We start from the raw sequence: 15,204 nt of genomic DNA on the forward strand, positions 1-15,204 counted from the left end.
CATGACAAGATATACAGTCGGATTTTGAATTATTAAAGAAAACTGTCAATAGTATTAAAAATATACATAGCAATTATGCTCAATTCTGTAGGTTACTGGAAGAACTATAAGCCTTGCATTTAAATATTCATGGGGATATTTATTGTCTGTAAAACCCCAGCTGGTCACTGCAATGTACAAAATATTTGACTCAGAGAATGTGGTCACTGTAGTACTACCAAAAAATACCGTGCTGAATTGCGATGATTATTTTTTTATAAGCTCGCAATAAGTAACAGTTGGATATTTTGCAGTTATATACTGAAATATATTCACATGGCTGGCTAATCATGTTAGAAAGCTGTATCTGAGAAACAAAAATATAATTTTGAAGCTGTTATAAATTTTTTAAAAAACAAAATTCTGCATGCAGTGAAAGCCAATGTAGCACCATCACAAATGTTTTCTATTTCACGATAATAATGTCAGCACAATAAATAATTCAGCTTGTACACACTTTTATATCACACGCATTTATTTGCTATGTAGTACCAACCTGTTTAATCCAATAATAATTTTCTTCTGAACACTTTTTGTGTATTTATATATATTCACAATGGAGAAAATTCTGTGTAAAAATCGTTATTTGCAATCACAAATTTCCAGCCTGTTGTAGGCATATGGCAGAATTTTCTGTTTCACTCGTACACTCGCACTATTTACAAAAATAATTATTTCACACAGTTGTAAGGCACTGCACTTTTATGTACACAATATAAAAATCACTTCTGTATTCTGCACTAATATCACAATTATTTACTCATCTTTGTACACATTTAAATATTTCAGTCCTTTTCATTTTGACTTCAAACACAAAACACAAACAACACACTTTTTAAATATGTATAGCAACTGCTCTTGGGGACACGTTTGCATTGTTGTGTTGGGTCCGTTGGTTGTTGGGTACATCCGGCAGCGCAAAGCGAAGTTTTTGCCAGAAGTATTTGTCACCCCACTGCAAATATGTGTTTGTTTTTAAGTACAAACGGATGTCGGGGTCCAAGTCTTTGTGCGGAACGTCACCCAGTAGGATCACAATGAGACGCCGTCTCCTGTCCTTCAGCACTTGGTGGTGGGCGGATTTGAACTCGAACCTGCACCATTCCGATTTTATGAAATTTTCAGAGAGCACCATTATTGTCCTCTTGCTGGATTCCACCGCGTGCACGATGGTATCCGCTATGTACGCCCCCACCGGAAAGTCCCTGTAGTGAAGGCACAGCTTGTACGGCGGGGTCCCGTGTTCGAGCTTCGGCGCAAGCTCCTCCGCCACGAAAGTCTCGTCTTTGGAACTGTAACTAATGAACGCGTCAAAGAGCTTGTCCTTGTCGCCGTCGAAGTCCGATTTGTAGAAGATTCGAACCCCGTACCGCGAGTGGAACCAAACTCTCATCTCTTGCCTGTAAACGAACACTAGCAGCATGAGAATGATGACAAAGAGGAACACCGACAAGGTGCCGATAAGCAAGGGAAGATAGTCCTGAAGAATCTTTTCTTGGATGATCGTCTTGGAAGTAAAGTTGTTGCAAGTGGAGGAATTGTAATTGATGAAGTAGGGGCCTTCCTCGTACGTCTCGTTGTAAACGCAGTGCAGATTTTCGGCGTCCTTCAATTTCTCGGAGTCGTCCTGAAGCCAGCTTCGGAAGTCGTCGACGAATTCGCATTCGCAGGACCATGGGTTGTCGGCGAGGGCCAGGTCGTGGAGAGATGGATTCAGAGCGAACTGCCACACGGAGAATTCCACCAGGAGATTGTTGTTTAGATGCAGGATCCTCAGCGTTTTCAGAGTGGTGAAGGTTGCATTGTGGATGGAAGTGATTTGGTTGTTTTGAAGGTACAGCTCCCGAATCGCATCGAGACCTTCGAATTCGTAACCCTTGAGTTCGCTAATTTTGTTGTTTTCCAAATGGAGAATCTGAAGAGCTTTCAGTCCATTGAATGTTCGATTGTGGATTATCTCGATGTTGGAGTTGTTTAGGAATAACTTATACAGTTTCTTCCGTCCGATGAACGAGTGGCTCCCGACTATACGTATCGTATTTCCATCCAGGTACAGCTCGGTCGCGTCCATGGGAATCTGATCCGGAAGGGTCGTGTAGCCAGTCTTTGTACAGTCGACAACATTTGCATTCCAAGGTTGATCGTGGTAGCACGTGCAGTTGGTCGGACACAGCATCTTGCAGTCGCAGGCATCGAAGTCGCAGCAGTGGCAGAGGGCAAAGCAGTGAAAGTTGTAATCGCAGAGAAACTGGTTCGTCGTGGCTTCCATCAGGGGCATAAACACGCGACCGTGATTGTACGGTAGCCGGCAATAAATATGGTCCAGGTCGCTGACACGTGGTTGGTTCCTTAGCGTGTTAGGCTCGTTGATGTGCTTGAGCCACTCCATGGTACAGTCGCACATGTAGGGGTTGCCCGCGATGTATAATTCTGGCAAATTTCGCGTGTTGGCCACTGAAGAAATCCGCAGAGCGTTTTGTAAAAGGCTGCTGATCAGGTTACCGTTCAGGTCGACGCGCGTCAGGTTGGGCTTCTTGAAAAAGGTATACTGCTGCACCTTGGTGATGCGATTGTCGTTTAGAAACAAAATTTCGACACTATCCGGAATCACGCTTCCACTGATCTCGGTGAGTTTATTGTGACTGATATCGAACGTACTGAGATGAAGCTGACTTTCGATTTCAAAGTAATTGCCGATCTCCGTTATTTGGTTGCTGTGAATGTCCAGCCATTTCAGTCCGGTCGGTATCATCGCGTAGTCGAACCACTCGAGCCGATTGTCCGATATATTCAACCAGATTAAACTTGGCAACCTGGCGAACAGCCCTCCGATGTCGGTGAGAAAGTTGCCATCCAGGCGAATAGCCTGCAAGTTGGTGTTCTCGTCGAAGGTCCCGGGTTCGATGCGTGGAATTTTGTTTTTCGAAAGGTTGAGAATTTTCAGCGACTCCATGCGATCGAACGTGCCCTTTGTGATGTTTCCGATGTTGTTGTCGGTTAACCGGAGGCCGTAAAGATGCTTCATGCTGCTGAAGCTTGCGTCCGCGACCGTCATAATGTGATTTTCCCCCAGGTCCAGCGTTTTCAGAAGCTCAAGGTCTTTCAGTGCTGCGGGCACTTGAAAAAGCTTGTTTCCATTAACATGCAAATCTTGGAGACTGGAACAGTTTTTGAAAGCGTTCGGGTGTATTCTGTCTATTTCGTTGTTGTCGAGAGATAAAAGACTGAGGACGTAGAGGCCATTGAATGTCGCACCGTCGATCATCCTAAGCTTATTGTGTGAAAGAATGAGGGTGTGCAGATTATACAAGGAAGCGAAGGTGTTCTCTGGAATGTTTTCGATATTGTTGTGTTCGAGCCTAAGGATTTGCAGGCTATTGAGGTCCCGGAAGACGGAAGGCTCAAGCCTAGCGATGTGGTTGTGCGAAATGTCAAGAATTACGAGCCGGATGAGACCGGTGAAAGTGGCGGCATTGACCCACTCGGTGGAAAGTTCGTTCTGCGAAAGGTCGAGAATTTGGAGCTGGTTGAGCTCGTTAAAGAGTCCAGGGGCAAGGACGTTGATGGAGTTGTTTTGCAAGTGCGCCTCTTTTATGTTGAGGGTGTCGGCGAAAAGCTCCGGGGGGATGCTGACTAGTTTGTTACTGGCAAGATTGAGTTTCACGAGCGATTTGAGACCCTCCAAGGCACGGTCCGCCAGGAAGGAAATGGAATTTCCCTGCAGTTGCAGCTCTTGGAGCCGCGAGAGTCCCGAGAAAGCGCCCGGGGCCACGGAGTCCAGGCTGTTGTTGGCCAGGTGGAGGAACAAGAGGTTCGCACCGCAGCGCTCCGGCGACGACCCGAAGCCAGAATTCGACACGTCGCGGAGGCGGTTCAGAGTCAAGTTCAACACTTTCAGGTTATGCAGAGCACAAAACACTTTGTCCGGGAGCACCCATATGTTATTCTCGGCGAGGTCGAGCCTTTCGAGCAAGGCCAGTTCGTGGAACGCACCGCCGGCAATTTCGAGCGTCATCGACGACCAGTCCGTGTTGTGGGTTTTCACCGTGAGGTTCCGAAGGTCCCGAAGACCGTGGAACGTCCCCGCGGTCAGGTTCCCGATTTTGCAGTACTCGATGGCGAGGTCCTTGAGTTCGACCAAAGACTGGAAGCTGTCGGTGCTGAGGGAACTCTGGAAAAACAGCGCGTCACTACACTCGATCCGTAAATTCACCGTGTGCTGAGGCTGTATCACACTGAAATTCGTATTCTCCAGCTCGCTGTTGATGGTGCGAAGGCGGCACAGCAGCGCCACCTCCTCCGTCTGGGCGTCCAACACTATCCACTTGCACTCGTCCGGGGCCTGGTAGCGGAGCGCCTTGCTGAGCGACGCCGAGAAGACGCCGAAGATGGCGCCCAGCACCGTGAATGCAATGTGGCTCAGTTGCATGATGATGATGATGACATCGCTGCGACGAGCGGTCCGGAGGCGTCCGGCTGCGTCATTCCATGCCGTCTCCTTTGTCCTTCACGACATCCTAAACCGGGAGGCTTTGCACACACGGACGTTGCAGCGGCCACGATTATCATAGCCTCGGTTCACCGAACCACACGCGCGAAAAAAAAAACACGATACAACGCGATCACAACTCCATGCTGCACGGTGTCCTTCCACTTTCACTCTGCTGGCGTTTTATTGTTTGTTGCGGCTGGCGAGAGGAGAGCTCCTCCTACTCACAGTGTCAGCATGGCGGCGTGGAGAACAACGGCGGGCGTGTGAATCTCCCGGTACTTGTCCGTAGACTAGTTCTGGCCTTGCCGGCGTTTCTTTAACAAGCAGGGCAATTTCACGTCACCCCCTTGGGCCGGTTTCTCTGGTTGGAGACTGGTTCTGAGGTTGGCGGCCAGGTGTCGCTTTCGTCGCTATGGTTCGTCTGCTTGGCGCTACTCATCCAGTCCAAGAACGAAGAAAGGTCACGGGACTTGACGTTGGCTTCGTTGTTTTGTTTCCAGCGTTCCTAGAAGAAAGAAGAAAACGAGAGTGTGGTAATATGGTTGCGCCGGTCTTCGCCACTTATCTTATGCTCAAATGACCTGTGAAAGAAACCAGCAGTCAAGTAGACAATGAGAAAAGCTAATGGCAGGCGCTGGAATCTTTCTCTACCCTGAAACAAACTGTAGCAGGATTAAATGATCAAGCTTGTTTTGCATGGCGAGCATCGTTCCCTAAATGTTATCCTCCTTGTGGGAAGAAAAAAGACAGAGAAGAAAATGCGCGTCGTCCACAAAGCATGAAATTAAATTGATTCCTCTATCTTTAAGGCGACCATAAAAAAAAAAAATACCCTTGTTTATTTCAAAATAATTTATTGCCATCTACATGTAATTGTTTTTATCAGCAAGGCTATAAAACTGTCACCACACGTGTTTGTTGTGTCCATTCGTCCTTCACTGTCGATATTTCAGAAACTTCAAGAACTAGAAACATGAAACTTGATAGTCTACAAAGGATATATGTTGCTAAATGAATTACCTCGTTTTGTCTTTCCCTTTCCTTTGCTCGTACGAGAAGGACTGGGTTCAAAACCCAGCTTATGGAAAGAATTTCTTCGATTTCTTATTATTCTCAAGATATTGCAGAAGCAAGAATAGTTTGGCGTTATCTATGAAAGATGTATAAACTAATATCAGAAAAAAGAAACTGTGATTATTCCCTCTAGCGCCGTCACTGAGCCAGGGCGATGATGGAAATGTACAGGCTTCGAACCATGCACCTCTGATTGACCACTCCGCCGAGTTTGCAGGCGTAAAGAAGGGGTTCTTGGCTCGAATCCTGGGTAAGACAGTCCGATTGTTAATTAGAATTTTCTCAAAAAATCTTGCTCGGAGCATCCCTTAGCAAAGACTGGAATGCTAACCATTGGGTTATGCTGTGGACCCTAATTTTGATATCCCTAATCGTATAGAAATTACTTGTTGGGCTTTTGTGTGTGTGTGTGTGATAGAGAGAGAGAATTCAACCAGAGGCGTACGCATGACTTTGTTATGGGCTCAACTTCGTGCCTAATATCTACAGCGGGAAAGTTTGCCAAGTTTTTTTTTTTTTTTTTTTTTAAGGCGCGGTGGAATTTGATAGGGCTTAATACTTTCATTACAATTTATCTCCACCCCATTTCTGTTTATTTGTATCCCGTTTTCTTGTTTCGAATTTGTATACCCGAGGAGGAAGATGTTTTTAGGGGAAGAGGAGGGACACGTAGAACAAACAGATTTGTTTGAATTATTAAACAAAACACATTTTTGGTAACGATTTAAAAAAATCGGGAACCTTTGCTAAAGTTCATAGTTTTGACCAAATTATTCGATAGCTCCAAACAAATGTTGACTTTCATTAAAAGAATTTGGTTCTGTTGAACAATGATTTTTTATCACGTATTCGAACAATTGTTTGGTTACCGGGATATATCTCGTCCATTCTGTGGATACTTTTTTCGTAATTTTTCAGGTTCATGCCCATTTGATTTGTTTTGTGTTTTTTTTTATTGTACGTCACCTTTCTCCTTTTGGGCCAATCGCGACGATGGGGTTGGGGGTGGTGATTGGATAAAATAAATTGATGAAGGGATACTTTCAAAGAATGACGAGGCCAACGACATTTAGAGTCCAAAACTCACCACACTCGTACCCCCGACCCCAAGGGACTCATATGTATTTGAAATATACACCTAAAGATTGGTGTTTTAATTACACTACGTTCTTTATAAACTTCCAGTCACTCATTATGACGGAATACAAGTTCATGTCAGGGATTCAAAAGTGATGAATAATAGAAAATAGCCATGGACAATTTGACTGGTAATTTTTATGCTTCGTACTGTGCGTTATACATTGTCGTGGGACGTTAAAGGAATGTTTATAGAAAAACACTAATCGTATATGTTTTTTTTACATGTATAGTTAACAAAATGCATTCTTGTTTTAACACTAGCTTTCTTCTTCATCTTCAGAGATTTGATTCGCAGTTCTAATTTTAGCGTATTCTGATCTTTTGTTTCAGTTAAGATTTTTCCTACTGATTCCTTTAGTGAAAGTGGCCCTCAGTTTCTAAGAAGACGCTTCAAGTATCTGGAGTAGTGTTGCCCACGAGACGAGACTTTGGCCTGTCTCGTCTCGTGGAAATGCTGTCTCGTCTCGAAAATATTCGTTTGTCTTATGACACATGGTCAATCTCGTCTCGTCTCGAATTTTTAAAAGCCTGTCCCGTCTCGTCCCGTGGACAACACTACTGGAGGCTATCCCTTGTTAATTCTAAATTTAAGTTTCAAAACAAAAAATGCCTGATTTCTTTTTGATTGGCGTCGTACCGTGCAAAATAGTAAGTTGAGTCATGTGAATAACGTTTCCCAACGTAATTCTTATTTTAGTTACCTGACATTATGACGGTATAAGAGTTATGTTGTCTATATGCAGCTACACTAGAAGCTACAACAATACACAACACGAAAATGGAGGCAATGCAATGTACAGTATATATAATTTTGTAATTCTGAGCCTATTTATTTAAGTGATTGATCGCATCAGGGAACGCGGTCATCGTACAATAAGTTATATATTGTGATTAATACCAGAATAACACAACTTATTTTAACTAATATGCAGTGCTCGAAATGAGGGGCATGGTAACCACCCAGCTAGCAACGTTTCCGCAAAGATTCCACCTCAGCTGTCATTGCCACCAAGTTTAATCATAAGCGCATCCCCCACCTAATCCCAAGCTAATGTTTTTCACTTCAAGCGTTGCTAATAATATGACACTCGCTAAGCTTGTTCTAAATATTGCAGAATTGTTCTTTTCAATGGTGAAGTTTGAAGAAAATACGTCCATACTGTATTCATTCTTTTGCGATGTCGTTAAAGATTTTACACGTGTTTCACATTGGCAATATTGTCATTGTACGTCAGGGGTCCCGGGTTCGAATCCCGGTCTGGACATGGGTGTTCTTTGTGAGTGTCCCTTCATCAATTTCATCATCATCATATCCCTACATAGGAGTATACTTGCTATTAGTCCAAATGTTGGTGTCTTCGGAAGGGGTCACCCCTCAAATCTCGCTATCACAATATTGACCATTGCTCTTATTCTTAATTGATGATGATTATTTGATCAGTGGACTGAGTGATAGCTGTTTGGCTGTATTATCTTTCAGATCTACACCTATCCTATCATATGCAAGCTTTCCCTGGCAATTATTTACGAATACTGTATTTGGAAATCTAAAATTGTATTGAGTTGTGGTTAAGATTTGCTCAGCTTTGTTTCTTAAGAATTACATTCGTGTATGTGTGATGTTTTGTAAAAATATTAATTAAAGAATATGGCCATTCCCCATCCAGGATGAAGTCTGAAGCATTTTATTTTTACATGCATTAATAGATCAAGAAAGTTTATTTCTCTTAATAAAGTACAGCTTCAGATTTCATTTTGAGTTGGTGTTTTAAGTCCACTTTATGCACAGTATGGCTAATCGGAACTGGACCTACAGTTTAAAGTGGGATCCGAACCACTTGTGCCTCCACCGGGTATCGAACCCGGGACCCCTTGATTACAAGGCAACGACGCTACCACTGCGCCATGGGGGAGGCCCTCAGATTTCATTTTAACCGCCCTTTTTGTAGAGGTTCTTCAGTAAATAAAAATATTTTCTTAGTTGCGAATTTCCAACTTTATCTAACTAGGGGGTCGATTAAATAAAGGTTAAGAAACGCACAGAAAGATCAAGAAAATGTCAAGAGTTTTGGATTTGTTGCTATGGTAGACACCATGTTTAGGTGAAATTTTCATCTACTACCTTACATTCTTTTCGGAAATAAAGTCCCATTAGTTTTAAATAATTCCCTCCCGAAATGTTCTTGCCACTACCTCCCATGTTTCTCACTTATAAACAATTCCTTGTAACGATAGGTGCGAAAGATAAACTGTGCATTGCCCGAGTCCTTCGTGACTGTGTTCAGTATGTAAAACTCATTGTCGGTATTTTCCCGAACATTAGAACTCGTTTACGATAGTTGTCATAACTTTATTAGAGGAACCGACGTCATGAGTTATGGCGCTTTGATGCATATTCATGATCCCTCGCTTCACACGGTTCAGTTCCGTTTGCTAATTAACTATTACTATAAGCCGAATCTTAACATACTGCATACATTACACATGTAATTTTTGTCAACACTTGCTTTTTTATATAGTTCCTTTTCTTGTAATTTTAGTAATCTTACATATATTGACTTTTCCTCTTTATTGCTTTCGGTTTTCACCGGAAGTTTCAAAATAAACTTTGAAGTTTAACAACCCAAGCTCGTATCTGTGAGGTAATAAAGCCATCATTTGTCTTACCTGGACGTTCGTATAAATTATATCTACCCATTAAAATGTAGATTGCTTTTTTTAAATAAAGTTCTTATCGTCATCTGAGATGCGAGATTATTTTTTTTCCCTCTCGATGTCTCCTCGTGAAGTCCACGTTATCTACCTAGGTATATTGTATATTGTGAGTGCTGTGCGTTTGAGGAGTTCGCATTAAGATTCGAACTCCAGTTTTTAAGATGTAAAGTTAGGTCTCCCGGCAGTGGTTGCGTCCCTGGTTCGATACCCTGTGGAGGCACATAGTTATTCGGATCCCACTTAAAACTGTAGGTCCAGTCTCGATTTAGCTTTACTGAGCATAAAGTGGACTTAAAGACAAAGTCAAGAAATAAAGTTCGTGACGTAACAGGTTCAAGAAAGAGAAGTTGTTATCAGTTCAAATCGTATTTTTTAATAACTTAAGTAGTTGCGACAACATCATACAAATTTTGGAGGGTACAGAATTGACATAAACAACATTTTATATGTACACACACACTCACACACACACACACACACACACACATACTGCCCTCCTTAAGGAATTAGGAGTGAGAAAATGTTTTGCGACCACCTCCCACCTCAAAATCCTCATCTACGACTGAATGATCCTTTGCTGGTCATGGAATTTCTTAATTACGCGTATATACGAACAAATGCCCCCCCCCCCCTTTTTAAGGATGGTATCGAGACTAGACTTGACAGTGTCAACGTCTCGTCTCAATTGTGTTTGTTTGAGTTGTGAGTTTGTTTGTTTGTTCCACTTTATGCACATATATGCTAATCGGGACTAGAACCACTATGTGCCTCCAGATCTCGTCTCGAGTGTCGAAATCTGCAGAATAAACATCATACACACCGTGTCACGGTATTAATTTCAAAGCATGTAAGAAGGACCACTAGGTTAACATTTCGTAGTATTTCTCTGTGTCAGCCTCGTTTCGACGGTACGAGGGCGTGCAAGGTGTGACCCGAGAAGGCACCTAAATATCAACCTCTCTTCCACGTAGTACACCACGGTGAACTGTATTTGTGCAAGTCAACGAGACACTGGCGTCTGGACTTGAACAGTCAGTATAATTCTCTGTAGGGCTGTGTTTTGCCCTTGTATGTGCTGAGCTCCACTTGCCACCCCAGCGTTTAACCTATGGAGATTTTAGTCACCAGATCGGTTTAAAATGTTTGGGTGCGTGTAGCTATTTTGCACCCTTCATATACGAGGAAAATCCTCTTATCTAAAACCCTTACCTTATATAGTCACCAGATAATATATACTGTTTTGATTTTAGTTATGGTAAGGGGCTTGACCCTGAACAATATGAAGAGTGCAACAACCCAAAATGGTGTGGAACCCAAGATTTCCATTTGATTCATTTAGTCTACTCTGTGAACCCGGAAAAATATCATCTTGCAAATATGTGCAGCCAAGCAGCACAGGCTAACAACTGACGCTAATTGATTGACTTTGTACTTACTGGAACACAGTATATGAGCAATTCCAGAGCAGACTGACACTTTATAGAAGCAGTTATAATTATATGCTTTGTACATGAAACATAGAATCAGAAAATATAACACCAGAAATTTAAAAGTTGTAGTCCTTCTTCTTCCATAGCACTCTAATAAAAATAAATTTGAAGGTAAACAAACTGACACAATTGGCAACCTATGAATTTTTATTTTCTGAATCAAATTTAATGGAATAGTAATTGATAAAGTAATATTTTTACATTCAAATTTTAGAGTTTAGAAACACATTATGGTATATTCGCAATCTAAAGATGTTCTCCTTTTAAACAATGTACAGTACATTGCTCTACATGACCATCAAGGTTGACAATTTTCTGGAATTGCTCATTTCACTTGCTTGTATAAAAAAAATAGTCTGAAGAAGTCACATAGTGAATTTAGTGATGTAACCATCCCCATCGTTTTACCTGATCACAAAACAAAATTATAGTGTATTTCCGGCGGAAGGGCAACGATATGTCCATTTCCAAGTTTAGAATTTTGTCCCTAATGGGAGTTTTTATCCGTGAAACTAGGAAGGAGAATAAAACTATAACGAGTCATATTTGGAACTAATATAATCATTAACTTCATGAGTCGAACATGTCGGAATGCTCTCTTCATTGCGCCAACACGAAACTCTTTTTCTTGCTACATCCTAATTGATGAATTATTTTTATGACCTTCTGTTTACACGATAATTGGTTAATGTTCGAAGGCAGAGCGGGTAATTGAGTGTGTAAGACAAGGCATTCAGTTCCTGATTATTCTTCTGCCTTAACGGTTAACTGGGGAAGCAGCTGGAAAATATCTGGTCCCTCCATATATATCGCTACAAGCAACCGCGCAATAGCGAACGATGCTTGATTCTGTTTTTCTACCACTATCAAGAATGTCATCGTGATAGTCCCATGAAATTGTTGAAGGTTTTTTTCTTCTTCTTTTCTGAAATGTAGCAAAGCGAAATTAAACGTACAATAGGGTGCGCCTACTTCTTCATGTGTGTTTTTTGCTCGAAGGTTTCCTTGCTGGTCTTGTTTTCCCACGGTTGTGAGCTAGAGGGTGCCGAAGGGGGTTTTGGGATTCAACCTAATCCAGAAATACCCATAAAATACTAATTTTAAGAAGCACGATTAAGCATGAAAATTTAACAATTTAAATCGCAAAGCTGTCTTCGATATAAAAAGCCAAGGTGATCTAGTCACTATCGTATTTGACAGCCATGGGTGATTTCAGATGGGAATCCTTCCATCAATATGGTAGGTAACGTGCTACTAAATTTAATTTGAAGATGCTGCGAAAGGCGACACTTATTTTGCCCATTTTCTCGAAACCATGGAGCGGCTTTGAGGTTTACCTACCCAGTAATAAAAATGGGCACTTTGCAGGTAGGTAAAGGCATCCAAACCATGGTGCTGATTACATCACCGCCATATACCGTTCACATGTGCAGTGGGTAGCTTTACCTTATATGATATTTGTCAATTACGATGGCTGAGCGTTACATTCGGTGAACTATCTCGCCCTTACTCGCTAAAATTTTCCTTTGTACTACTGTCTCCGAGACAAAGATGGTAAATGACATCGGTCATACACAAAAACGACAGAAAAATTGAGTAAAAAATATATACACAGGGTGTTCCATGACCATGTAACAGACTTTCAGTGATGATGGAGGAGGACAAAAGCATCAAACCCCGGCTTGCGCAATGTCCTCTGTATGTCATTGTGCTTCTAGCTTCTTGAACGATTTCTCACTTCCCACAAATACTTCCCCAATTCATTTTTGTTGCACTGTTTCACTTGTATTTCCTCATCAAGGCGAACGCGGGGGGAAAGGGGCACTTGCCCCCCTGAGATTTCTGGAAAGTACATGTAATTCGAATTTTGAAATTGTAGCGATAATTTACAACAAAAAATAATGTTTTCTGTGACTTACAGGCCGTACGTTACAGCAAATATTATTATTATCATCATCATTATTATGATCGTTATTATTATTTGTCAGTACCCTTCGGCGTGTAAAAACATGGATTAGAGGTACCATGAAGGACAGTATATTAAGTGGTCTCTGACTCTGATCGATATTTGTGCATTTTGAAAAGGTACAAAGAGACAAAGAACTGTTCATCAACAAAGCGATAGGCTAGATGCTTATTAAAAGGAAGAAAGGCGAATCCTGTTTCTTTCTAAATAGTAAGAGTCGAGTCTGAACTTGTATAAAACGCCAAACTATTTTCTATTCGATTTGAACGTTATGATTTGTAAAGAAGTAGTAGGAGTAGTAACTAATAATAATAATAAACGTTTCTATCACTTACCCCCCCCCCCCCCGGAGAAAAAAATCCTGCGGGCACCCTTCCTCCACATCATTCATTAGCACCTTCACGTAGCGTGGTACGAATGAATCATATGCTCATCTACATAGGAGTTCCTGCATCCTTGACGTGCAGGAACTGTATGTAGAAGGATCCATTCTTAACATATCGATCGCCACGTGGGATAATCGTGGAGGAATCCAGGTGAAACAATGACGTCGACTGTGGGAAGTTAGAGTGATCAAGAACGCCATTCTCTACCGTTTAAAATAAAAATTAACACCTGATTTATATATCTGCGCGGTAGGCACAATGTTACGGTATAGAGTTGGACATTGCCTTGGGAGGTATTTGGACAGTGCCGTTTGTGACGTGGAACTAAGGTTTCTTGTTTGGAAGTCTTTTCACCTTCGAGCCCAACTGCGCACCCTCTCTCTGTCTCTCGCTTTTTCTCCGTCTGGATGCGTGTTTTTGTGTGTGTGAAGTATATTTGAAGTGGGCTGGCTGCACCGGCCTGTCCCCGCCAAGTCCTTTTGATACTTACATGTTAAGTGGACTTAATGTCAACAACGAATTCCACGTCATCTTGCAGCCTCTCCCATAAAGTACACAAAAGGCCCCCGGAGAGGAACGGAACGGCAGCGGCCACGGTAGAACCATACTGTTACTTACGAAGGCCCACCTTTTTAATTTACTCACGAAGATCAATCAACTCGGGAGATAACATAGGAAGAACGCAAGGGGTAACTGTCATTCGTCCCACAATCTTTCCGAAGACCTGGTCGCTGCCGGGAACTCTGCGAAGAGAGAGAGCTCTTGAAGTGAGCAGGTAACAAAGGAAATGTTTCAAGGTGATAAATAATGTATGCAGGATAGTGCATCGGACGGTTACCCGAAAGGTCAATTATGTGAAGCTGCCGTTGATTGAGGGTATCTGTCCCCGTGGTTAGGTTTGCGGGTCTCGCGTTGTCACTTCCGACTAGACGACGCGGGTCTCTCGTCCCCTCCTCGGTACCTGATGATCGGCTTTGTTCGCATCTTAGCATTGTTATACACTGTCCCGGGAATCTCTGGAGAGCGAACGAAAGCAAGTCTTCGCAAGTAGTGACTCGAGAGGGCTCGACCAATGAACACGTGCGAGGGAACGGAATTGAAGGTGGAAGAGCGAGTCTGCTTCGCTCTGCCCACTCGCTTCCTCCCCTTCTCTGCCGTTATGCGTGGTCCTGCTCCAGAGATTCCAGGGATAGAGTATAACCTTTGTTGCAGAGTGATTGGCGCATTGGCCTTCAAAGTCAAGAGCCCTCAGGTTCGAATCTGAGACGTTACTTTATCTGTTTGATCAAATCATCCTCAGATGTCGTCGCGATTAATGTAGAAAATGGACAAGAAGTAACAGATAATGAGAGTATAATTATACTATTGAAGTAAAGTAGGAGAAAAACATAAAGCTATTTCCTGTACAGTGTCTCAACGTCGGAGCTGGTAGCGTGGTGCGCTACGAGGCCAAGGTTACCGGATTCGAATTCCAGCCTTAGCATGGGTATTCTTTGAGTGTTCCTTCATGATATCATCGTCGTCGCGATTAGACAAAAGTGGAAGAAGAGCGACGCTAAATAACAAAAAAAAAATCAAATGTTTCACTGGGGAGAGTGCTAGGGTTCCACACATTCTCGATCTCCGCCATAGTGTAGGTTATTGTGATAAGCACCATACTCCGGCTGTTTTCACTAATTGGGGTTTTGTTAACACATTCAGCGCATGTGCACACCCAAGAAAGCTCAGACATATTTTCTACGAAATTGAAGCGTCGAAATATGGAACGCTTTCCTGAAAGAATTTAAAACAATTGACGAAAAGAAATATATTGAAAAGAAAAAAAAAAAAAAAAATCACGAAACAGAACCCTGGGTCGTATATTACAGTTGGGCAATTTTACCACCCCAAGGCCTTACCCTA

At 42.3% G+C, this 15,204-nt stretch overlaps 2 protein-coding genes across 3 annotated transcripts in view; one reads left to right on the forward strand and one right to left on the reverse strand.

The window, feature by feature from the left end:
• Positions 1–15,204, forward strand: part of Su(var)3-3 (lysine-specific histone demethylase Su(var)3-3) — a 786,450-nt gene that overhangs the window by 528,266 nt on the left and 242,980 nt on the right. The gene's annotated exons all lie outside the window — the stretch shown is intronic.
• Tollo (Toll-like receptor Tollo) overlaps positions 131–15,204 on the reverse strand; it is a 36,168-nt gene continuing 21,094 nt past the window's right edge. The window contains exon 2 of the mRNA XM_083123841.1: positions 131–5,036. Coding sequence (XP_082979967.1) covers positions 875–4,468 — 3,594 coding nt within the window. The 5' untranslated portion in view covers positions 4,469–5,036 and the 3' untranslated portion in view covers positions 131–874. The remainder of the gene's footprint in view (positions 5,037–15,204) is intronic.

This window comes from Lepisma saccharinum, chromosome 6 (genome assembly GCF_977018435.1).
Source record: "Lepisma saccharinum chromosome 6, izLepSacc3.1, whole genome shotgun sequence".
NCBI classification, from domain to species: domain Eukaryota; kingdom Metazoa; phylum Arthropoda; class Insecta; order Zygentoma; family Lepismatidae; genus Lepisma; species Lepisma saccharinum.